Source organism: Macrotis lagotis, chromosome 1, assembly GCF_037893015.1.
Source record: "Macrotis lagotis isolate mMagLag1 chromosome 1, bilby.v1.9.chrom.fasta, whole genome shotgun sequence".
Lineage (NCBI taxonomy): Eukaryota > Metazoa > Chordata > Mammalia > Peramelemorphia > Peramelidae > Macrotis > Macrotis lagotis.
The window spans coordinates 440,872,084-440,897,632 of record NC_133658.1 but is presented as its reverse complement, the minus strand read 5'-3'; the positions used below and the strand labels follow the sequence as shown (position 1 = coordinate 440,897,632).

Here is a 25,549-nt window from a genome sequence, read left to right as displayed (position 1 = left end):
TGCTGAAAGGAGATGAATCTATTAGGATTGATCAACTAACATATGTTGTTGATAATGTGTACATTTGCCTCTTAGTTCTGCTCCCTTTGCTCAGCGTCAGTTTCTGTAATTCATTCCAAGCTTCCCTAGAGTCCAATTATTCATGGTTTCTCATAGAAAAATAGTATTCTATAATATTCATGTATCATAACTTGTTCAGCCATTCCTCAATTGATGGGCATCCCCTCAGTTTCCAATTCTAAGCCACTTCAAAAAGAGCCACTATGAATATTTTGGAACAGGTGGAACTTTTCCCATTTTTTTATGATTTCTTCTGAATATAGACTTGGGATTGGTATTGTTGTGTCAACAGTATAATCGGTTTTATTGCTGTTTGGGCATAGTTCCATATCTCTATCCAGGATGGTTGAATTAGTTCACAACTCTACCAATAATGCATTAATATCCCAGTCCCCCCACAAGCTCTCCAATATTGAGTGTTTTCCTTCTTTTTTTCATCTTAGCCAATCTATTAAGTGTGAAATGGAATCTTGTAGCTGTTTTAGTTTGCATTTCTTTAATCAGTAATGATTTGGAGCATTTTTTCAAATGAATATATTTAGCTTTAATTTCTTCATTTGAAAACTTATCTGTTTATATCCTTTGACCATTTATCAATTGGGGAATGACTTGTAATCTTAAAAATTCGATTAAATTCTCTATATAATTTAGAAATGAGACCTTTATCAGAAGATCTAGCTGTGAAAATTGTTTCCTAGCTTTCTGTTTTCCTTCTAATTTTAGCATTATTGGTTTTATTAGTGCAAAACCTTTGTAATTTAATGTAGTCAAAATCATCCATTTTGCAATTTTTGATATACTCTATTTCTTACTTGTTTATGAATTTCTCCCCTTTCCATAGATCTGACAAATAGAGTATTTCTTGGTCTGTTAATTGATCTATAGCGTTGTACTTTATGTCTAAAGCCTATACCAATTTTGACCTTATTTTGGTATAGGGTGTGAGATGTGGGTCTATGCCTAGCTTTTGCCATACTATTTTCCAGTTTCCCCAACAATTTTTGAACAATTGTGAATTCTTATCCCAGAAGCTAATGTCTTTGGGTTTGTCAAACAGTAGATTTCTGTAGTCATTTACTGAAGTTTCTTTTGAACCTATCCTAATCCACTGATCCATTACTCTGTTTCTTAACCAATACCACTATCAATGACTGCCACTTTATAAGTATAAGTTATAGATCTTTGTTTTTTTATCAGTTCCCTCGATATTCTTGATCTTTTGTTGCTCCAGATGAATTTTGTTTCAGTATATAATTTTATATGTATGTGTATATGTGTGTGTGTGTGTGTGTGTGTATGTCTATGTCTGTTATCTATATGTACATGTTCTCTCCCCCCAGGAGAGGGAGAACAGAAATTTTTTGATTGTTTTTGTCTTTGTATTCCTTGCACCTAGTACAGTATCAGAGACTGATGACAATAAATATTTGTTAAGCAACTACTACATTCCCAGCATTATGCATAGTGCTAGGGATGGAAAGAAAAGCAAGCCCTCTGAGGAGCTTGCATTCTAATGAAAAAAGACCATACACAAAGGAAGCTGAAAGGAAGATCTGAAGTGGAGGCAAGGGAATGAGGTTGGAATATTTAGGTTGAAGAAATGCTGGTATCTGTCACCAGGGAATTAGAAAGACGTTCAGATGAGTGCAACTGGTAAAATGGAGACAAAGTTGACCTCAGTGCCCTCCTTCAGTGGAAGTTCTGAAAGGAACTCTGCACCCTCCAATCGGGGTGGGGGAGTTCAAGGTCAGAGAGTACTAGTGAACTCTCCATGTCAGAGACCGAAATAATATCCAGAAGAAGTTTCCTGAGGCATGATGGAGAAGTCTCGAAAAATATTTGCTGATTGATTAGTTGAAAAGTAAACACTAATTTGATTTGCATGTAAGGGAAATCTTTAGACACTTTTTGAAATTATACTTATGAAAATATCTCTAATCCTTGCCCTCAGTAAGGTATTATTCAACATTTCCACTGGCTATCTTATTTTCATTCTAATTCTATTGATCATACTCTTAAATCCAGATATCAAATGACATTGGTTTGCTTACTATTTCACAAAAAGACATTTCATCTCTCAGCTCTGGGCATTTTTCTGTCTTATTTAGAATGCTCTCCCTCTTCCACTCCCAACTACTGACCTCGTTTCCTTTAAGTCTCAACTAAAGTCCCACCTCCGGCAGGAAGCCTTCCCCAACCCTTATTAATTCCAGGACCTTCCCTCTGGTAATTATTTCCTATTTCTCCTGTATAGGGTTTAGGGTATGTAGTCTGTGCACATGCACACATATGTCTCTGTGTGTGTGTGTGTGTGTGTGTGTGTGTGTGTGTGTGTGTGTGTGTATGTTATCTCCCTTGAGGGAGTATCTTTTACCTCTTCTTGAATCCTCATATAATATCTAGTATATGGTAGGTACTTAAAATATGTTTATTGAATTGAAAATTAATAGCATGTAAATTTTGCAAACCTTACCCAGGAGTAATCCTGATTGTCTGTCCTTTTCATTCTCTTTCAGTTCAGGAAACCCCAGATATTGTATCAAGAATTACACAGTATATTGCAGGGGCTAATTGTTCCCATCAGTTACCAATCGCAGAAGCAATGTTGACATATAAACAAAAGAGGTAAAATCTATTATTAATTCTTATTCTAAAAATAGTATTGGGGTGAAAAAATGAAGTGAAACATATGTAAATAAAATACAAAAACTGGACTGATCTAAAATGGTAAACTTTCATTGGGCTGACTTTTGTCCTTTGTAGATCACTTTCAATAAAATGTGCCCCAAATCAGAACTCACCTACAATACCAGCACAGAAATACATACATAAAGAGTTGTTTAAATTACTAAGGGGACAGACCATAATAAGTAAAATGTATTGACTTATATAGAAAACTTTACAATTTTTTACATCTTTCAAAATGTTGCAATTTGTAATATCCTCAATTTACTGTAATTACCTGTTTTACATATAACATTGAATTTACAATATTTTGTTACATTCTTTAATTTTTTTGTTCATGAAACCAAACTTACATTCATTAATTGTATAGTAAATGTAATTTTAACAAACTATCCATTTTCCAAATCTAGTTTTTATTATATAGCTCATCATTTTTCAATTGGATTTAAATCATTAGAGTCTCAAGTCATTGAAGCTTATTTATCTCCTCTTGATTCTTATTATTAACTTAAATTCTTTTGCTGTGTAACATAGTTCAGGATTGTGTTATAATATTCCATCTGGGAATTTCTGTAATTCTGGAATTATTCTGCTTCTCAGTATATAAGGATATCTACCAAAGCTTCTAACTTTTTTCAAAAAAAACAATATTTCTAGACCTATTTAAAAAAAACTCCCCAAAATATTTTTGAGGTAAATATACTGCTTGATAAAGATACCCAGATCTTATAGTCATAGTTGAATTTCTTGTGCATGAATTTTATCAGAAAAAAATTTTTTTCCAATTTTCATTATACCAGTCTTTATATTATTTTGCTTCATAGCAGTGATTAAACAAATGTTTTTAAATATTTTTAAATTTTTTTTGTATTTTTCTAACTTGAAAGAATTCTATTATAAAAAAATAAATAGATGCTTTGCTTTATTTTCTGAGGATTAATTAAGTTGTTTCACAACAATACATTTTCAGTTATTGCTGGTATTTTTCGTTTTTGCCTGCATTTTTCTTTTGCATTTTGGTGTGATTCTTTTTCATTATGAACTTTACTGATACCTGAAATACTTGACCATACCCATTCTAATAACTGCTTGAGAATCTCCACCTTTTTTTTCTTTTGGTTTTTGCAAGGCAATGAGGGTTAAGTCACTTGCCCAAGGTCAGCTGGGTAATGATTAAGTGTCTGAAGTCAAATTTGAACTCAGGTCTTCCTGAATCCAGGGCCGGTGCTCTGTCCAACCACACCAACTAGCTGTCCCCTGCTTGAGAATCTCTAATCATTATTGAAATGTACTGTTTAAGAACTAGAACTCTTTCACTGTATTGTTCTTTATACAGTATCTTGAGTTTTCTGTGTTGTCATAGAATTAAAATAAAAGAACACGAATCTTCCTTAAAGTGGCGCCTTTTCATAAAAATAACAACTAAAAACATAACACCAATTTGTATGATAGAAGTCCAGCCTGTCAGTTGACACAGAACTAAACAAATGTGGAAATACCAACTCAATTCAATTTTATCTAGTCAAAATCAGATGTTTTTAGTTAGTCTTGTGAAAAAATGTCTAAAAATGACAAAAAATACGTCTAGCTTTGTGTCGCAAAATGTCAATCAGAAAGCATGTTTTAACCTTCTATCTTTCAGGCACTGTGCTTAGATCAGGAAACACAAAGGCAAAAGAAAATTCCTGTTCTTAATAGATTCACTTTGATGAAACCATATCAGAATTATTGTTTAACCCAAGCCATTTTCACTCTATTGTACACATATTTCAAAGGGAAATTAGGAGCTTTACAGGAAAGGAAAAGATGCTTTGTTTATTTATGAATTTCTGTTGGCAAATCAAGCTCCTTTTGGGGAAGCCAGTATACACATTTTTGTGGTCATTGTGTATATCATTTTCTTGGCTATGCTTCCTTCACTCTGTAGCAGTTTCCATAGTTTTTTTCCACACTTCTCTGTATTCGTAACATTTGTCATTTCTTACAGATTAATAATATCCTATTAAATTCATGTACACAACTCATTTAGGTATTCCCAAATTGAAGGCCATCTATTTTGTTTCCAATTCCTTGCTGCCACAAAAAGTGCTACTGTAAATCTATTCTGGTGTACTTTGGGCCTTTTATTATATCAGTGACATTATGTAATTTTGCTTAGCAGTGGAATTTCAAGGGGCAAATAGTAGGGACATTTTAACTCTTTTATTTGGATAATTCAATGTTTCTAGATGATTGGAATTATGAATGCACACTAGTGCAGTCTAATCTTGCACTATTATGCCTAACTTCCTCTGACATGTATTTTCATTTTTTGTCATCTTTGCCAATTTCTGAGGTCTAAGTTGTTCTTAGTTGTAGGTTTTTAGTAATGATTTGAAGTCTTCTTTTAAATGGTTCTTAACAGTTTGCAGTTCTTTTTTTGAGAACTGTTTGTTCACATCCTTTGACCCTTCCTCCAGTGTATTTCTAAAAACTTAAGTGTACTAAGACTCTAATTTTCTCAGTCACATACCCCTCATCTGATCTGAGATCTTTCTCACTCTGATATTATCCAACTTAATCAGCATTACCATTGTCAATATAGCAGCACACATCAGTACCCTCAGGAAAAATGGGATCTCTTTCCTTTCCCATCACAAAACTGTGACAGTATAAAAAATAATTCATATAACCCTGTAGAAGGGCACTGAACTCTTTCTCAAATAAAAGCAAACTTTTTGGTTAGTCTCAAGTAGAAGCCTGAAAAAGGTATTAGTGAAATCAAAAATTTGTATTACCCAGACCCTGTGCTTCTTGGTCTACCATGTTGACTAGGTCAGGAACAGCTACAACAATCATGACTTTATTCAGCTCCCAACAATCTACTGCCATTTGTCAGATATCACTTGTCTCCTTTAAAGATCACCAAAAGTTATAATATGATAAGGGAAGTTAGTATGTCAATGTGCTTTCCACACACCTACTACATCTCCTCTGTTCCTAGGGAAGTCAAAAGAGAAGGATAGTTGATAGTAGAAGGATTGTAGAAAAACAGGTACACTAATGAGTTGATGAAGCTGTGATTTAGTACAAATATTTTGGAAAGCAGTTTGGAGTTATGCAAATGAAGTGGCTAAAATGTTCATATCCTTTGACCCAGAGATTCCACTACTACAGACATTCCTCAAGGAGGTTATTGATTTAAAATTTTTAAAAAATGGCAGGGTGAGATTTACATCAAAATATTTATAGCATTCCTTTTCTGGGTAGTGAAAAGAGCTAGAAACAAAATCTATATTCATCAGTTAATGTTGTGGTCCATCAATGCCAAATTTAGAGAAACTTGGAAAGATATGAATTGATATGGAGTAAAATAAACAGAGCCAGTAAAACCGTATGCACAATGAGTACAAGGTAAATACAAAAAAATATCCAAAATGACTGTTGTGTAATTAAAAAGAAAAAACTAGACTTATAAGAAGTTATGAGAAGACACTTCCCCTTCCCTTTGCAGAAGAGGAGGGTCAACAGACCTCTTTTCATTGTATTGATCAGTTTTCCTGGATTATTTATTCTTTCTCATAGTCTCTATTTTAAAAATTCTTTATTATATGAGATGACTTTTTTAGGGGGAGCTAGAGAGGCAAATTTGTATTATCATTGGTATTTATTAGTAGATATAAAAAGAAATTCTTTTGTAACCAGTGGAAGAGTGACTTGCAGATGGTGTTTTTTATGATTCTCACATCATCTTAATGTATCTCAATAGTTCAGCAATAATTATAATTATCTAGATTCTTGTATTATTCAATATTGCATCTTGATAACATTTTCAATCCTTCAAAAACTATGAAGGTCCTCCTAAATTTAAATTCTTAGGGAGCCCATGATTTTAAGATGCCATTACATAATCATTTCTTTAGCATATTAGTTAGTCTTTCAGCCAACCAGCATTTATTAATGACCCTATCATTTTCCAGGCACTGTGCTGAGAGCATGGTTATCAAGAAGACAAAAGACAGTTCCTGTTGTCAAGGAGCTTATAAGATCTAATGAGGGAAGCAACTTGCAAACAATAATGTATGAGCAAACTATAAACAGGATAAAATAAGAGTCGCCTCCAGGAAGCTACTTATTAAGATGGACTAGCAAATAGAAGGTCAGATTTTACCTTGAACTTTAAGGAATTCTGGATCCAGGCAGGAGAATTCTAGTTATCATAGTCAGTCAGTGAAAATGCTCAGTCAAGAGTCAGGAGTACCTGGGTTCAAATCCGACCTCAGACACTGAACAATTACCTAGCCGTGTGGCCTTGGGCAAGCCACTTAACCCCATTGCCTTGCAAAAGCTAGAGAGGGAGAGGGAGGGAGGGAGGGAGGGAGGGAGGGAGAGAGAGAGAGAGAGAGAGAGAGAGAGAGAGAGAGAGAGAGAGAGAGAGAGATAAAATGTCTTATGTGAGGAATAGCAAGGTCAGTGGCATTGGATTGCAGAGTATGTTGAAAAGTAATATAAAAAAAGACTTCAAAGGTAGGCAGGGCTAGGTTAGGAAGAATTTTGGAGTTCAAAGACAATGTTATATTTGATCATGGAAGTTTTACAGGGAGCCTCTGAAATTCATTGTATAGGGGAAGTGATATGTTTAGGCCTCCACTTTGGGAAGATGATAGCTGAGTGAAGGATGGTCTGGGATGGGGAGAGACTTCAGACAGGATACCAACCTAAGGACTTAAAATAGTCCAAACATGAGATGATAAGGTACTGTACCAGGGTAGTGGAAATATCAGAGGAGAGAAGGAAGTATATGTAAATGTTAAGAAGGTAGAAATGAAAGAACTTAACTGATGGGATATGGAAAGATGAAAGGGGGAAAATTTGTTATCCTTTGTTCTAGAAGAACCAAGTGAATGGGATTTAAGTGAGAGAGGGCTATGCAAAATCAGGGCTACTGGAGTTGCCCCTGGATAGAGTGGAAGACTGTTTGACTGGAACAATAGCCATTCAGTGATTAGGCTAGGTTAAAAAACTAAAGGAAAGGAGAGAGAGAGAAGAGGGGGAGAGAGAGAGAGACAGACAGAGGGAGGGAGGGAGAGACAGAGACAGGCAGGAGAAATGACTGAGCTGAGACTCAAGGTAGTCTTTGTGCCACAAGGGGAGTCCATAGTCTTGCCCACTCTGGGTAAAGAAGGGTTAAGAGACTAGGAAAAGGGGAAATCCCTTCCTGACTGAAATCCGGTAAAAGTTTGGAAGCTGGGGGCTGGAAATAAGACCTTTCAAATTTACATTTAACAGTGAAACAGTAAGAGATAATTTAGATCACAGGAGCAGATAACATTTATTCTAACTGGACAAAATTTAACAGTATAAAGAATTACAAAAATCTGTTTCCAATTACAAGTTTCCTAAGTCCATAACTCCCTGCATCAGTTATACTATATTCAAGACCTGACTTCCTTCTTAGTTCTCAACCAGAGACAAAGGGCAATGTAAAAATATGAAAACATTTCAGCCCAACTAGGTGATCAGTAAATAGAGTGAAGCATTTTTTCAGGGTAAAAGAATTACAATTTGGGATAACATGCTGCCTTATTCAGACAGGGATACCCAGGGGAAAAAGAGAAGGGGATTCTTTTAGGTAATAGTCTTTGGAAACAGCAGGAGACTTGTGTTGAAAGTGTTGAGGGATTACAAGATCAAGGTCACAAGATTGTGCTTGGAACTACCTCTGTCCAGAAACAGGGATTGGTCAGAGCAGGTTAAGACCCAGAGTTTCTGAGACACTGACAGCAGAATGAAAAAATTTACTAAAAGATGATTCTGACTGTGCTTTAGAAAGCAGGTTATCAATCTGGATTGACACATCCAGCAATAGGAGCAAAATCAAAATACAGCTCAGCTGATAAGGTGGGAGGAAATTTCTTTTCATTTGAAAAGCCTGGACAAATCAGTTCTTATTCTCTGGAGGTAGTGAGGAGCAACAAATTAATCAACTCAAAGGGAAGTTATCAATATAGCATCCAACTTGCAGTTACCATATTTCCCCATATATACGACAGACTCTTTTTCAAAAAAATTTGGGGTCTAAAGATGGGAGCATCTTATACAGTGGTTGTAGATTTTTTTTACTTCATTTCCCACTTTTTTTGAGCTTGTTGTTACCAGTATATTAGGTTACATTTTTGCCATGTTCTGCTCAGAAATGACCCAGAAAAGATTTGCATATAGTGCTGAATTTAGGTTCAAAGTGATCCAGGTTTGCAAAAAAATGCCGTGCTGCTGAAGGTCAGTGTGGTCCTCCTCCAACTGTGAAAACAATCCCAAGAGTGGCTGTGGGAAGAAACCCAACTGAAAATGCCCAGGCAGAAGAGGACCAAGAGAGGCACTGCAGCCAAATGGCCTGAGTTAGAGAGGGAAGTGAAGAGATGGATTGAAGAGCAAAAGACCAATGGAATTCCTGTGTCCACAAAGATGGTTCAGCAGGAGGTCAGAAGAATTGTAATGTAAAAGAAGTAACTGATTTCAAAGAACAAAATGGGTACTTCAGGTTCATGAAAAGGAATGAACTGAGCATGTGTCCAGTGCACCAGACTTGCCCAGGGAGAGCTTGTGATCAACCCCAGACCAGAACCTCTCCTAAGACAGGGATTTGTCATCAAACAGATAACAATGAACTCATGGATGGGAGTTCTGATAGTGATGAAGAGTTGTATGAATTTTATGATGAATAAAATTTGAGTTCAGTAACATTATGTAATACATTTTTTTTCAAATTTCCAGCCCCAAATTCAAGGTGTGTCTTATACATGGGGAAGTACAGTAGTACCAGTAAATTTGCAAGAACATTACCTTAGATTCATGTGACAATAATGGGTGAGATACTAAAAATAAAAAATTCTTAAGGTACTTATCAGAAAAGGAAACTCTAAAAATTAAGACAGATTTTTACAGTTTATAATGCCAGATAAGATTGTCAGATTATATTGGGCAAAATAATTCCTTCTTCACAGTACTTGACTTTAAATTATGCTAGAGCAAAGTAATCATTTTAATCTCTTATACATGGATTCAAAAAAGGAAGCAACAATTTAATGAATTGCAAGGTTTTCTGTGACAATTTTTTTCCATGTAATGAATTCTTTCCTTGCTCATTGTTTTATTTTTGTTCATTTATTTCTTTCTGGAACAAAATAAAACAATGAGAAAGAATTCCTCCATGTATTTCTTTCTGTTTGGGGAGATGAAAGATTTATCAGTTTACAATCACCATTGACAGTTATGATAGTTTAGGAATCAGGTCAAATGTGGCCATGTCTATTCTGCAGTCCCATAAAAAGAAAGATACTTAACAAGGACTAGCTACCTGAGATTATAGCCATAGTTATAATAAAAAGCTTAGTTATTGTATTCTGGTTTTAGCAATTTCAATATTTATTTATTAATATATTTTGTTTTTATATTATCTTCCTTTCTGAATGCATGTCTGTATCCTTCCCTACCTAGTGAAATATCCCTTGCTAAGAAAAATAATAAAAAAGGAAAAAATAGCAGCTCATTAAACCAATCAATACATCAACTTTGTCTAATAACAAATAAAATATCCCCCATATATAGTTGCTCACTTCTGAAAGTAAGAAAAAAAATTTACATATTCCCAATACTTCTTTCTCCCAGAAGAAGCATGGTTACTATAATTAAAGAACATTCAGGGTTTTTTTGTTCTTTGCTTTTACAATAGTACTTATTACTTTCCCTATGTATTAGTTCATATGAATTTTTGCATGAATTCTTCATATCTATATTTATGAAATAGTCTGGTTTTTTTTTTTAAATTTGTTTAGGCCTCATTATATCAATACATAAAACTTACAGACATTTGCTCAGTGTATGAACCTGAGTAAAACAATACAATATTTCATTTGATTCTTACTATAATCTAGAAAGATAGAGTTGTCATTCCAATTTTATAGATAAAGACTCTGATTAAATTATATTTTCAAGGTGATACATTTAGAAAATAATCAAGGCCTGATTTGGACCCAGGATTTAATTTCAAGGCTACTCAGCTGCCCCAAAATTCAAAATTCTTTCCACTCTGCCATAATCTGACATTTTATTTCAGTATTATAATTAAATATTTTTATTATTTAAATAAATAATTATTCGTTATATAATATTGTAAAATTGATATTAAGTATCAGTAGAATAAGTTACATTAACTTTGTAACTATTTACTTTTTTTTAGTTTAGTGCATGAAGTGTCATGACAAATATTAATATACACCTTGGTTTTATTCCCCTGATATCCAGGATTCCCTGTAGGACCTTGGGAATTTTCAAATGTTCTTAACTTATTGCAATACCAATTCTGATCCTTTTCCACTCACAGTTTTGGTGATTTTTAATCTTTTCCCAGTTCTTCTTTAACTAATTAATATCAATCGGTTTTTTCAATTTTTTTTCAATTCTTAATTTATAGAATGAAGCAAATATTTCCATTAATATAATAATGAATATATAATATAATAAATGTATATTATTTATATAATAATAAAAAGATACATCAAATTGCAAATCTACTGTGTAGATGTGCTATTCCCTTTAAATATGTAATAAAGTTATCATGTAAATTTCTTTTTCCTTTTTTTCTTCCCTCCTCATAGAGATGATCACCAATAGATACAAATAGATATATGTGTGTGTGTGTATATGTATGTATGTATGTATGTATGTATGTATGTATACGTCTATGTTTACACAAAGGAGAAACCAATAGTTTCCTTCTAGAGAGGCATCTTCTATATGGTCTTCACCAAGATGAAAGAAATTGCTGGAACTTAGCACAAATGAGGACTATCACAAATGCTGTGGTCACAGTACTGACCTTTTTCATCCATGTTCACCAGCATCTGTATTTTGTTGCCCACTTTTGTTATATTTTTAACTTTATCTTTTTAAAGGAGTATGGGGTAGCTAGGTTGCACAGTAGATAGAGCACCAGCCCAGGAGTCAGGAGGACCTGAGTTCAAATATGACCTCAGACACTTAATTGACCTTGGACAAGTCATTTACCACATTGCCTTGTTAAAAAAAAAAAAGTATTACTCCAAAGATATGTGCCAAAGTTATAATTCTGCAAGATACTTCAGTAGCTATTAGTGTAGGAAAGTTAACCTTTTTTCAAGTCATGCAAACCCAAAGAGTGCATTGAAAATGAAAATTGACACTAAGAATGACACTCTGTTACTTTGAAACAGCTTAATTACTCCTCAGAAAACAAAGCAAAGGCCTTCAGGGGAATTAGTATTTGAAGGAGTTGTTATTGCTTCCTCTATAGTATGTATATAAGCTTCTCAAAGTTAAAACAATATGGAAAAGACCATTAAAAAAAGAAAACAGCAGCTAATCATTGCTATGAAAACACCACTTGTCACAAGTAAGACAATAAATAAAGTCTGGAGTAGTGAAGATTGCAAAATAGTAATTTTTGCTAATGAAACTCCTCTGTTCATTCAAAGACGTTTTGACATGAAAATGTTTGAAACCCAGGAATTCATGTAAGATCTGGCTATCTTTTGGGGGTTTTTTATGTTTTATTTTTAGTTTTCCAACTACATATCATGAAAACCTTTCAACATTCATCCATCTGTATATTCATAAGTTATACATTTTTCCACCATCCTCCCTTTCAGCCTCCCCTCACTCCCATACTGCCCAATGGCAAACTGTCTGGTAAAAGTTGTATATGTACACCCCTGTTCAACATGCGCACATATTAAAGAAAACCATGGGATACAAAGGAAAAACATAAAAGAAGTTTTTTAAAAAGAGAACAGGATGGGGAGGGGCTAGGTGGTGCAGTAGATAGATAACCTGCCCTGGAGTCAGGAGTACCTGAGTTCAAATGTGGTCTCAGACACACCTAGCTGTGTGACCTTGGGCAAGCCACTTAGCCCCATTGCCTTACAAAAATCCTAAAGAGAGAGACAGAGAGAGAGAGAGAGAGAAAACACGGTATCCATTCAGATTCTGTGGGAGTTTTTGTTGGATTTTTCCCCTTCTGGATGTGGATGGCATTGGCCATAATAGGCCTCCTCCCAAGTTTGTTCTAGATCTCTGAACTGCTGAGAAGAACTGCACCATCATAATTGAAGATCTGGGTATCTTAATCACACTGTAAATCATCCTCCCCAAAAAATGTTGTGAGGATTTTTTTTTATTTCCAGTAAGTATGGAAGTTTTATTTTCTTTGATGGAATTAGAAACTTTGATAACTATTCTGATATACTAAGAAGCAGAATAATTTTAGAATCATTCTAATTCCTAAATGAAGATGGAAATGGAAAACTGTAAAACAGTCTTATAAACTCTAGTCATGAAAAGTTAAGAAATGTATCCAAGAGGAGTAGATAAATCTGTTTTAATGACTGGAGAACTCATATAATTTAAGCACTATTAAAAATCTGTGGGCTATACTCAAGACTAGATTTGAAGAAAATAGTTAATGTGTTTAAAATGTTAAATGTGTTAAAAAAAAAGTTGCATGTTAAAAATGTTTTTAAAAATAGTTTCATGATGAAGAATTGAAAAGTATCTTAAAATGTTGTGAATTCAATTCCAAATTGTATAAAACAGATAAAGTGAATGGAAGATGGTACAATCTTTAAAAATGTTAAAGATGTAAAAAGTTTAATGTATATTATAAAAATCAATATAGTTAATTATTTTCCTTTTTCACACATAATTCATCCTATTTTTTATAGTCCTGCCCTCAAAGATACAAAACATTCTAGTCGGATGAGTAATATTTATCTATATATATATATATATATATGAAAGCAATAACATCTAATATTTATAGCACTTTTATGTTTTGCAAAGTACTGTACTCATGTTGTATATCATTTGATAATTTAGAATTTATTAAACATTATTGATAATCTTATTTAAGGGTTGTTTTAAGGCCTAATGACAGAGTTCTAATTTCAGGGGAAAGGTAGGTTAAATTCCCTTTTAACCAGAATTGTGATTCTGCTTAACCAGCATGCTTGATGTGATATCTCCTAGAAGTTCTGTTGCTTAAGGATTCTGATTCAAAGGGCCTTTTTTAAAGATAGCCAAGAAACAGACTATCTCATTTCTTAATTGATGAGTTGTTTTTTCTGGTAAGTGTAATAACTTGTGTTTTGTTTTGTTTTTTCTTTTGGTGGCTTTCTGAAAAGGAAAAAGAACTTTCATTTTGATTTTACCTTAAGGTATTAATCTAAGTTCACTCTCCCTCCTCTTTTTTTGTGCTTTCCTCAGGCTGGTCTTTTAAGTCTTGTTTAACAGTTTTTGCAGGTTGGGATACTTCATTTATATTTTGCATTCCAAATTCAATTTTTTTGTCCCGGTATTTTTGCCATAAAATAACTCTATATTTTATCTCCTTTCTAGAGTAATGGACACTTTGCTGTCAACAAATTTCAAGCTTGATTTCACTGGCTTTAAATTATAAAAATGGAAGTATGTATAATATCATAGTAAGTTAGTTTGGGAAAAGTACAAGAGATAGCTTTATGAATGCTGCTGTTATAGATAAGAAATTATGAGGAAAGATTACGTACATAATATTTTTGTTTAGTTGTGCCTTCACAGAGTTTCTATTTAATTTGAAAAGCAATACAACTTTTTTTCTGTTCCCTTAACCACAGAGAGAAGTTTATATGAAGAAAAATTTGTAAAAATTTTGAATGCATTCCTCTAGTAATACAGATAATGAAGATCTTTGGAACCTCAGGATTCAGATTTAATGCTGCTAGAATTTTGCAGCAAGATATTCTCTTGCCTTTACATCAAACTCATTTAAAATCAGAAAACAAAAAAGTCTAGTACTTTATTTTTACCAGAAAGAAAGGAAGAGTTTGAGATCAGCTATAGACTCCAAAGGCCAACCACAGATAAAGCTTTGTTACTGCTAATTTATAATGTTTTCTAAGTATTTCTCTTAGGTGAGCTGGAAAGTTTTGATAGAAGTGTAGAAAAACAGGGTAGATTATGTGACTCTTTTTTGATACATGGAAACATACATACATACTTGCATGCATGCATGTGTAATGATGGTGCCCAATTTAATGTGTGGGGAAAAAAATTACCAAAAGTGTAGCAAAAAAAAAGAGATTTAGAGAATTCTATTCTGGAGGATGAACTCCTTGAAGGCCTAAAGCATGAATTTAATAACTTCACTTACTTCCCTGGGGCTTAGTTATAGAAGAAATTTAAAAGATGTTTTATGTTTTTATTTCTCTATTTATTCTTCCATGGTTTCTCTCATGCTTTTTGTACTCTGAATGATGAATTAAAGAGCATTATCCTCTACCTTTTATAGTTTCTATCAGATCTTTTCAGCCTACTTCAGAGAATTACTCAGATGCCAGGTAGACTATAACTGTTAATCTATAGCCATAAAAAGATAAGGAAATGATGGTATCTAATATCACCTATAAGAGTGAATAGCCATACTATAAACTCTATACTATAAAAATGATCTTTCTCAACAAAAAATTTTTCTAAGGGTAGCTTATGAGAACTTTCTGTGTTCTCAGAGCTGATATGTCTTCTAGAATAGAATTGACATTTTATTTTCAACCAGGATTGATTCTTCTTGCCCAGAGATTAAGAAAAACTCTTCACTTAAATCACAATAATGGATAAGTCCCTTTCTGTCCTATTGTTTCTTTGGGTTTTTTTTTCCTTAAATAATTTGAGGATTGTCTTAAAGTTGAAAGTTTGATTTGCTCTTACTCTGGCCATAATATGCTGTTCTCCCAGTAGCTGACATATTTGAAAGTGTGATGTAACATCACACTGGTAGCTGAGTTCCAGTTTGATCTCAGAAACTTAATAATTACCTAGCCATGTGACCCTGGACAAGTCACTTAAACACATTGTTTGCAAAAATAAAAAAAATTAAAAAAGAAAGAAAGAATAACAAATTTAGCCTAATTTTTTTTTTCCATCCAGCATTCTTACCCTCTCAGCTCTCAGATTTTCTTTGAAGGCTGTGTTTTCTTTGAGAGGAGCTACTTACTGGAAGTGATTTCTCTTTTATAATTTAAAAAAATATAAAGTAGAAATTCAACTTGGGTATCCCTACATTTGCTCTGATAAACAAGCCTTTATTGCCCTGGGGAAAAGACCAGTCATGGTATGTACCTATCCATGTATTTTTTTCTGACCCTCCTGGAGGTTTGTACTGATTAAAACTATAGCTCTTTTTACAAGCTGTTCTCTCCTAATGGTTCTCAAATCAAGAAATTTCAGTTGTATTATTTCCTCTCCTATCTCTTTGTTTGGTATGACAAGAGACTTGAAGCACGTGCTGCTTGTGAATATGCTGTATATCATGTGAAAGTTTTTTTCTTACTCTTTCTTTTATTTGACCAAAAAAAATTATACAATAAGGAGAGGATGGGCTCTAGGGAGAAAAATAAATAAATGTATTTCCCTTCTCTGTCTCTCCTGTTTTACACTGGGTGACATATTGTGATGAGTGGAAGGTTTCATAGGTATTGAGTCATATCATTCTCAAATCCTGACTAGTAGGTAGCAGTGAGATATATGAACTGGAAGAGAAGCTCATATGTTAATAAGATGTGCTGTTTTGATGCAAATTCTTAGTCTTGACATGTGAGATGTCAGCCTCCTCCTATTAGAAAATGTTCATTTCTCTGTCCCTCTATTTTTACCCAACCATACTAACAAATTAATTTCATAATATTTAAACCAAGACCTCTCTCCAGAAGACAGTGAGAACAGAAAAACAAGGTCCTTATTATAAAATAATACTTACTTCTTTGAGAAGAAAAACTGATTATGACATTTGTACTAAGAATTACCAATGTTAGGAGTGATAAATGATCAGGTCAGTGTTTTCACTGTCTGAATTAGAAATTTGTATGCACCCAATTGAATACTTCATGGACATTGTTTTGTTTTTGTGTTTTCAGAGAATAAAGCAGATAATTTTGCAACAATTAAAAAAAGAAACCAACTTCTGTGTATTCTTGTCAAAACCAGTTAGTCCTCCCCTGAGACATTTAAGTAGTACATTCTTTTTTTTTGCAGATATACAAAATTAAAGCTTCACAGAACAAAGAAACCTATAAAAAATTCAAAAAGGAAGAAATAATGATCCATATTGATAATATTGTGTTGTATACTTGCTAGGTTTTAAAACGTCATTTGATACTTATGGGGGAGGGGTGGAATATCTATTAGAGATTAATAAGTGGTTATCTTAGAAAAGGTAGAGAATATAATGACTTGTCTAATGCTTGGCTCTTTCTCTCATGCCACAAATACCATCTCAAAAACCTATAAGAAATAAGAAAACAGACCAAGATAATTAATACTTTCCTAAAGGTATTCAAGAAACACTGACAGATTTGTATCCTAGGTTCCCTATCTAGTAAGCACAAACAATCCCATTTTTCTCTTAAGTCATTATTACAAAATTTCAACAGATTCTGTGTTCTCATTTTTGTGAGTATTCCCTCCTCCAACAATGCAGATGAAAATTCATAAATACTATCTTATCCTGTACAACTGGAGAAAAAATTCTGTCCCCTTTTCTACCAGTCTATCTCTATCATTGTAAAGGTGAAAGGGGGCTACGAAGGACTGAAATTCATTTTTATTTTTCTTTGTTTCTTGGGTTGTTATGACCAAAGAATTCATAGTCAAATGACTAATCTACTGATGGTGAAGCCTTTTTATTCCTAGCGAATCTGACCCTTGGACATCTGATATAGTCTGTTGTGAGGACTACAACAAATCTGCCAGAGTTTGGATTTGTCCAGTGTAGTCTTGAAGAACCCAGGATCACCTCGCTTCTATGAAACAGAATTAGGACTTGGAAGAGGTGACCCTTCACAAAGGCTGTATCAGCAGAGTATAAGCTTTGACAGTTCTACTATGAAATAAAGTTTGGAGTATAGTCTTGTAAACAAATTATCTACTTGTCAAAGCTCAACATAGCTAATTATGGAGAATCAGCAGTAGACTGGCCACTTGGCAATAAGTTCTTTGGAACAAAGAAAAATATTAGTCTTCATTTCTCTAACAATGTAAAAGTAGTAGGATAGGGGGACCAACCTTTTATATAACTTGTTTTAAGAAATTCCCAATCATTATTTAAAATTATCATGGAATATCAATAATTTTGATATCTCCAATAACAAGATTAGTGATTTTAGTAGTCCCCTTTACATTCCCCCATAGAAGGGAAGGACAAGATAAAACATCCTTGGAGAAATTCACTTTTTGTCTTGGTACTTCCAGTCTTTTTGCCCTCAGTAAGTCTATATTTATTCTGGCTTTCTAAAGTATACATTAAAGGATGCTTTGCCTTCATCCAATCTCAAACTTGATTTCATTCATTTTAAATTGTAAAAATGTAATAGTACTATAAGTTAGGAGAAGGCTAGGTATGAAGAAATAGTTTTGAGGAGAAGATGATACTATTATAAATAAGAAATCAAAAGAAAATATTACAGTCTTTGTCATCATTAGTTGTGCCATTACAGTTCTGCTGTATGATTTGAAAAGCAAAACAGCCACTTGCCTTATTTCTGTCCTCCTTATTTTAAACCATAGAGAGGCGATAGATAGATGGATAGATAGATAGATAGATAGATAGATAGATAGATAGATAGATAGATAGATATAGATGGAAGGATAGAAGGATAGATGGATAGATGTATATGTCAATTGGGCATTAGGTTGACTTTACAAAACTTTTATTTATCTACATAAGCACCAAAGAGTAATATTTTCTCGAGATCTTCTAACTTGGAAAACATATTTTTGTTTAACCTGAAAAAATATAGACAAGAATACAGATAATTTTTGAGTCTCTTCATAAAGAAATATGGCCTATTTTGAATTTTGGAAGGATGGAGGAGTTATAGAGTCTCTATGTCTAAATGGCATGTCATTTCAATGACTTGTCAATTAAAACATCTTATAAACTCTCTGAGCATTTGTTGGGTTAAAGATGACCTGGATCTGTAATTTCAGGAAACTAGTAGGTGAGAAAATGCTCTCTATCAATTCAAGTAGATACCTTCTCTGCAAATTTTATTCATAAAGAGTTGTCTATAGCACTGAGAACCATTATGTATTAGAGCTAGGATATGAACTCAGATCATTTTATCCACCGTGTCACTTCTGTCACCCACTGTAATTCAGAATCCTTTATTATAACTCCTGGATGTTGTCTGCATGAACCTTGAGGTGCAGCTTGGCTTTTGAAATTTGAGCAACTTCCCTGTCATTTTGGTGTATTCTCCATATTTAATATTTATCATACTAAATATCTTATTGTTCTTTTTTCTGTGCCTTACCCAGGAGAGAAGTCTTATAAAGAAAATGTTACTGCTATAGTAATCCTCACTATGAACTGATTTCATATTAGTTTCCACTGCAAATGATAATCAGTTTGTAAGATGGAAGAGAGGGAAGGAAGTGGTGATTGAGAGGCAATATGATCTTAGGATTTTTATCATATTCTAACATTAATTCTTGTCTTTGGAATACCCAAAGCATGTACAAATATGATGATTCAACATTTGTATGCCCAAGGAAGCATCTACAAATTACTATTGAATTTCCCTGTAATTACTAAATAGGGCAATTGCTAACTTAGAAAGGAAAAACCTAGTTCATTGCTTAAAATTCAATCTAGTGTGTGCTATGGAAAGTGATGTAAAAATTAAAATTAAAATATATAAATATCTTCCCCACTTTATCCAAAAGCAGATAGGAAATGAACAGGGAAATGAAAGAGAAAGAATGTGAGTTATTTAGATATTTCATCTAAAACTGATTTTTCCACTTTATAATAATAATGACAAAATTTCACATTTTTTGGTTAATATCTCTTACTTTAAATTTGCATATTTTTGCTTTACAGACTAAGGGTATGTTGTCCAAGTTCACTTTGGAATTTTGTACTCACTAAGTTTTCATGATGTGGTGCTAAAAATAAACATGTTTATTTATCCTCTTGTAATGCTTCATCATGTTATGAAGATGACCTTTGGTAGTATAGTAGTGACTTTGTTTCATTTTTTGTTCTTTTTTTTATTGCAATTCCAAGAGAGCACAGTCATGTTCAACTAGAAAAAAATTTGAGTATGGGCTTAGTGTCTGTCACCCAAAGAACAGTCTAGCTAAAAACAGAAATGATTATGACTACAAGATGATATGTTTCTTTGGCTTCAGAAATTCATGAAACAACTTTAAGGCATTTACAATATGAGTTAGGAGTAAAACTTATACCAGTGAAGCCATAGACCTTTTGACTCAAGTATTTGAAATTTCAAATTGAATAAAAAGTAAGCTTTGTAGGCAAGAGAAATGTGTGACATTAAATTCTTATTGATTCTCTTTTATTTTTCCTGGAGATTTTTTTTTTTTGACTGGAGCTGGGGGTGGAGGGCAGGGTGCAGCTAGGTGGCACAGTGATAGAACACTGGCCCTGGAGTAAGGAGGACCTGAGCTCAAATCCAGCCTCAGGGACTTAATAATTACTTAGCTGTGTGACCTTAGGCAAATCAGTTAACCCCATTGCCCTGCAAAAAATAAATAAATAAATAAATAAATAAAGATAGTTAATGGTTATCAGATTTCCATTAACAAAATTCTTCACACTTTCCAGAAAGAACTTTCCATCAACAAAGGCTAAAATCTGGGTCATATGATAAAATCCCCAAATTTACTACTCTGTTGACCAGGTGCAACAACAGAGCTATTTAAAATAGCAGTGTACAGTTCATCCTTGCCTTAAATTCTTTATAGCATGAGAACAAATCTCTCTCTCTCTCACATGCACACACACAAACTCTGTGTGTCTGTTTGTGTGTGTGTGTGTGTGTGTGTGTGTGTGTGTGTGTGTGTGTGTGTGTGTTAGAGAGCCAGGCACAGACACAAAGACATTAACATTACTAGAACTGTGTCTGTGTGTTTGTGTGTCTGTGTGTGTGTGTGTGTGTGTGTGTGTGTGTGTGTGTGTGTGTGTGTGTGTGTGTATAGGCTACCAATACAAATTCCTTTACCATACAGAAGTAGATTCAGAATCCTTTTTAAATTACAGATTTAATTTTGGCATTAAAGATTTATCTTAGAACACTAACTGCTGAGAATAAAGTTACAAATACATGTTCAAATAACTGGCATTGCAAATAATGAACTTATTCAGATTAGCCAGGCAGTTTTCATTTGAAAACTTCTTATTTCTTTTTTTTAATTAATTTTTATTAAAGATATTATTTGAGTTTTACAATTCCCCCCACCCATCTTGCTTCCCTCCCCCCCCCCACAGAAAGCACTCTGTCAGTCTTTACTTTGTTTCCATGTTGTACCTTGATCCAAATTGGGTGTGATGAGAGAGAAATCATATCCTTAAAGAAGAGAAGAGAAGTCTAAGAGGTGACAAGATCAGACAATAACATATCTGTTTTTTTCTAAATTAAAGGGAATAGCCCTTGAACTTTGTTCAAACTCCACAGCTCTTTATCTGGATACAGATGGCACTCTCCTTTGCAGACAGCCCAAAATTGTTCCTCATTGTTGCACTGATGGAATGAGCAAGTCCTTCAAGGTTGAACATCACCCCCATGTTGCTGTTAGGGTGTACAGTGTTTTTCTGGTTCTGCTCATCTCACTCAGCATCAGTTCATGCAAATCCCTCCAGGCTTCCCTGAAATCCCGTCCCTCCTGGTTTCTAATAGAACAATAGTGTTCCATGACATACATATAGCACAGTTTGCTAAGCTATTCCCCAATTGCAGGACATTTACTTGATTTCCAATTCTTTGCCACCACAGACATGACTGCTATGAATATTTTTGTACAAGAAATGTTTTTACCCTTTTTCATCATCTCTTCAGGGTATAGACCCAGTAGTGCTATTGCTGGGTCAAAGGGTATGCACATTTTTGTTGCCCTTTGGGCATAGTTCCAAATAGCTCTCCAGAAGGGTTGGATGAGTTCACAGCTCCACCAACAGTGTAATAGTATCTCAGATTTCCCACAACCCTTCTAACAATGATCATTATCCTTCCTAGTCATATTGGCCAGTCTGAGAGGCATGAGGTGGTACCTTAGAGATGCTCTCTAATTAATGATTTAGAGCATTTTTTCATATGGCTATGGATTGCTTTGATCTCCTCATCTGTAAATTGCCTTTGCATATCCTTTGACCATTTGTCAATTGGGGAATGGCTTTTTGTTTTAAAAATATGATTCAGTTCTCTGTATATTTTAGAAATGAGTCCTTTGTCAGAATCATTAGTTGTAAAGATTGTTTCCCAATTTACTACATTTCTTTTGATCTTGGTTACAGTGGTTTTATCTGTGCAACAGCTTTTTAATTTAATGTAATTGGAATCATCTAATTGGTTTTTGGTGATGTTCTCCAACTCTTCCTTAGTCATAAACTGCTCCCCTTTCCATAGATCTGACAGGTAAACTAATCCTTGATCTTCTAATTTGCTTATAGTATTGTTTTTTATGTCTAAGGAGGACTCCTTATTTCTGCACATATCCTGAAAAAAAATTTAATGTCTTTTGGTGACATTTTGCATTGTCTTTCAAATGAGAGATTCTCTACTTTGGAAGCCCATGTTTCTTGTTTTTAATACTGAGCTTTGCATAGATTATTGAGTGGTAATACTCATGTATTTTACTTTATAAATATATTGCTAATGATAGTCTTCATTGTTGAATGACTAGAGATTTCCAAAGGGAATCTACAGGTCATAATGATATTAGTCTATAATGCTAATTTGAGAGTAGTCATTTATTGCTTAGGGCATATAATGTATAGAAGAGCTTGACTTTCATAATTAGCGTCCTCCAAATCTTCATTATGTCATGGAATTAGTCTATTTTCTCAAATATTCTGCCAGCATAACCAATGCTTTCATCAGTCCTAAACTGGAAAGGTTTCAGGTATGGGCACAGTGTACCTGTTGTCTGAGAACTAGCCTAGCTAAACTTGGAGATATATCTCACCAGATTATCTGCAGTATATTGAACCATTAATAATTTTTTAAAATCAACTGCTAAATTGTAGCCACAATGGACAGAGAACTCATTATGAGGAAATCACAAAACCTTGAAAGGAAATGCAAGATGTCATCATAGAGACAAACTGTTTTAGAGTTGGAAGGGACATTAGCTATCTTCTTGTCCAGTTCCTGACCAAAAGAATTCTTCCTTTGTAATACGCCTCCAAAGTTACTCACTAACATCCTGAGAAAGAGTTCATTCTACTTTTAGATATTTTTACTTGGTAGGAGGTTTTTTTTTTATTTTTTCCCCCTGAAATAAAAACTAAATTTGTTTCTGAATAACTTCCAACTATCGTCCTTGGTCCTGTCTTTTGGAGTCAAAAAGAGCAAAGTCAAAAAGAAGTCTAATCCCTCTTCTGAATGAGAATCCTGCAGATATTTGAAGATAGCTATCATACTCTCCTTAAGTCTACTCTTTTTCAAGCTGAACATCCCCAATTCCTTTGAACATATTTTGTATAGAATGGATGTAAGGCTCTTCACCTACCTGGTTGCCTTCTTTTGCATCCTCTCAAACTTATCAATGCCTTTCTGAAACTATGGCGCCAATAATCAAAAGCAATATTTGAGATGTGTTCTGATCAGATTTTCTTATTTTTTCCTTATTTTCCTAGAAACCATGTCTCTCATAAACAAGTCCAAGTTCACATTAACTTTTTGATTCCTACATCATATAGTTTACTAATTGAACATGCAATCCACCAGAACAAATTTTTCAAATTGTTTCTTAATCATTCCTCCCCTATGTTGTACTTGTGAAGCTGATTTTTTTAAAACCCCAAGTATAAGACTTTACCTTTGATTGGAGACCAGTGCTCTTTCCTACCAATAGTTTTGGAATTCTGACTCCATTGTCTAGTATTATTTACCCCTCTCCATTTAGCATATTATCTGTGCTTTACCCAAGTTATTAATAAAAAGTGTTAAATAGCAACATCAAATACAGATCACAGAAATTTCTAGAAACCTCCTGACCTGTTGACAGTAAACCAGATCTTTCAACCTGATCTTAATCTAATTAAATTTGTGCGGCTAGGTGGTGCAGTGGATAGAGCAATGGCCTTGGACTCAGGAAGATGAATGTTTGAATTCAGCCTCCAACATTTGACTTATACTAGTTGTGTGACTTAGGCAAGTCACTTAACTCTGATTGCCTCACAGCCAGGACTATCTCCAATTATCCTGATTCATATCTGGTCTCTGGACCCAGATGGCTCTGGAGGAGAAAGTGAGGCTGGTGACTTAGCACAGCACCCCCTCACTCAAATCCAATTCATGTTCTCGTCATGGCATCATCTCCCTAATGTCATGGTCTTCTTCAAAAATGAAGGACAAAACTTTATTAATATTAAAATCTCATCTGACATCTCTCTTATCTTTTGTCCAAGAATGGCATAGAATATTTTTGAGGGACTAAACTTATTGCCCCTTTAAAAAAAATTAGATAATTTGCCCTTCTTCAGTCCTGCAATACCTCTCCTATTCCGCACAGCCTTTCAGTTATCACCAGCAGTTAAGTATCTCAGCAGTTACATGCACCAATTCTTTTAGTCTCTAAGAATATTAAGGGCAACTAGATTTTTACCTGCGCCTTACTTACCTTGTGAACTGTTCTCTATTAGCCTTTGTATTTTCTCACTTTCAGTTCAGAAATCATTCCCCTTTGCTTAGAAAACAGGAACAAAATATGAACTGGTTTCTCTGCTCTTGGTTATAATTCACATCATGCAGCTGTACCTTCTTTTTTTGTTTGTTTCTTATCTTTCTCCAATTTTTTTTTTTAGTTTTTGCAAGGCAATGGGGTTAAGTGACTTGCCTAAGATCACACAGCTAGGTAATTATTGAGTGTCTGAGGTCGAATTTGAACTCAGGTCTTCCTAACTCCTGGGCAATGCTCTATCCACTCACTGTGCCACCTAACTGCCCCATCCAATATGTTTTTAACAAATTTTTGTTTTCTTCACTTTTCCTCAACTGCCTTGACTTGCTCAAAGCTCCTGATGGTACTTTTATAGAACTATGCCTATTCAAATATATTGAATTCATCTTTTACTCTTGCCCTTATTTCTATTTTTCTATACATGTTTTCAGAATCTAAATTTATTCATCAGTTACCATTGCATCCATATCATTCTCTTTAGGACACTCTTCCTTTTCTTCTCCTTGGAATTGTTTCCCTCTGAATACTCAGAATGTCCTTTTGTTTGCCCATCCCTCTGAAGCTGACTTGCCCCCACCACCTTTCTGTTTGTCCTTGTTCTAATTTTCTCAACTCTGCTTTCCAAAAATCTAGGGTAAACATCAGTCTAAACCTGATTTTTCTCTATCATAAATTCTGTATGTCCATACAAGTTTTCCCTCTTGACTAAGTCAGACTGAAGTCCAAAATAATTGTCCTTAAAAGATTTTTCTACCATTTGAAAGATGACATTATTATTTAGGCAAGACAAGAAACTACTAGCTATTCTCATAATGTATTATCTGCTTATGATTAAAAGTAATTAATTGTAATTCTAATTAAAGTTTCCCATGGCTACTGAATCATATCTCTATACCAGGGTTGTGATTTGTTTCCCAAATTCCTTATGCATTTCCTTTTCCTGTATAGATGGTCTTTTACACTCATCTTATATTTCTCTTTCATTTGCTCTTGTCCTCTTTGGTTCCTGGTTTTCCTCAAATACTGCTGTTCAAATGTTCTTTGGGATAAAAAT

General features: G+C 34.0%; 1 protein-coding gene across 5 annotated transcripts in view; it reads left to right on the top strand.

The window, feature by feature from the left end:
* PACS2 (phosphofurin acidic cluster sorting protein 2) overlaps positions 1-25,549 on the top strand; it is a 342,997-nt gene that overhangs the window by 273,812 nt on the left and 43,636 nt on the right. For all 5 annotated transcript variants that reach the window (XM_074213318.1, XM_074213320.1, XM_074213321.1 and 2 more), the window contains one exon: positions 2,577-2,685. In XM_074213318.1, coding sequence (XP_074069419.1) covers positions 2,577-2,685 — 109 coding nt within the window. The remainder of the gene's footprint in view (positions 1-2,576; positions 2,686-25,549) is intronic.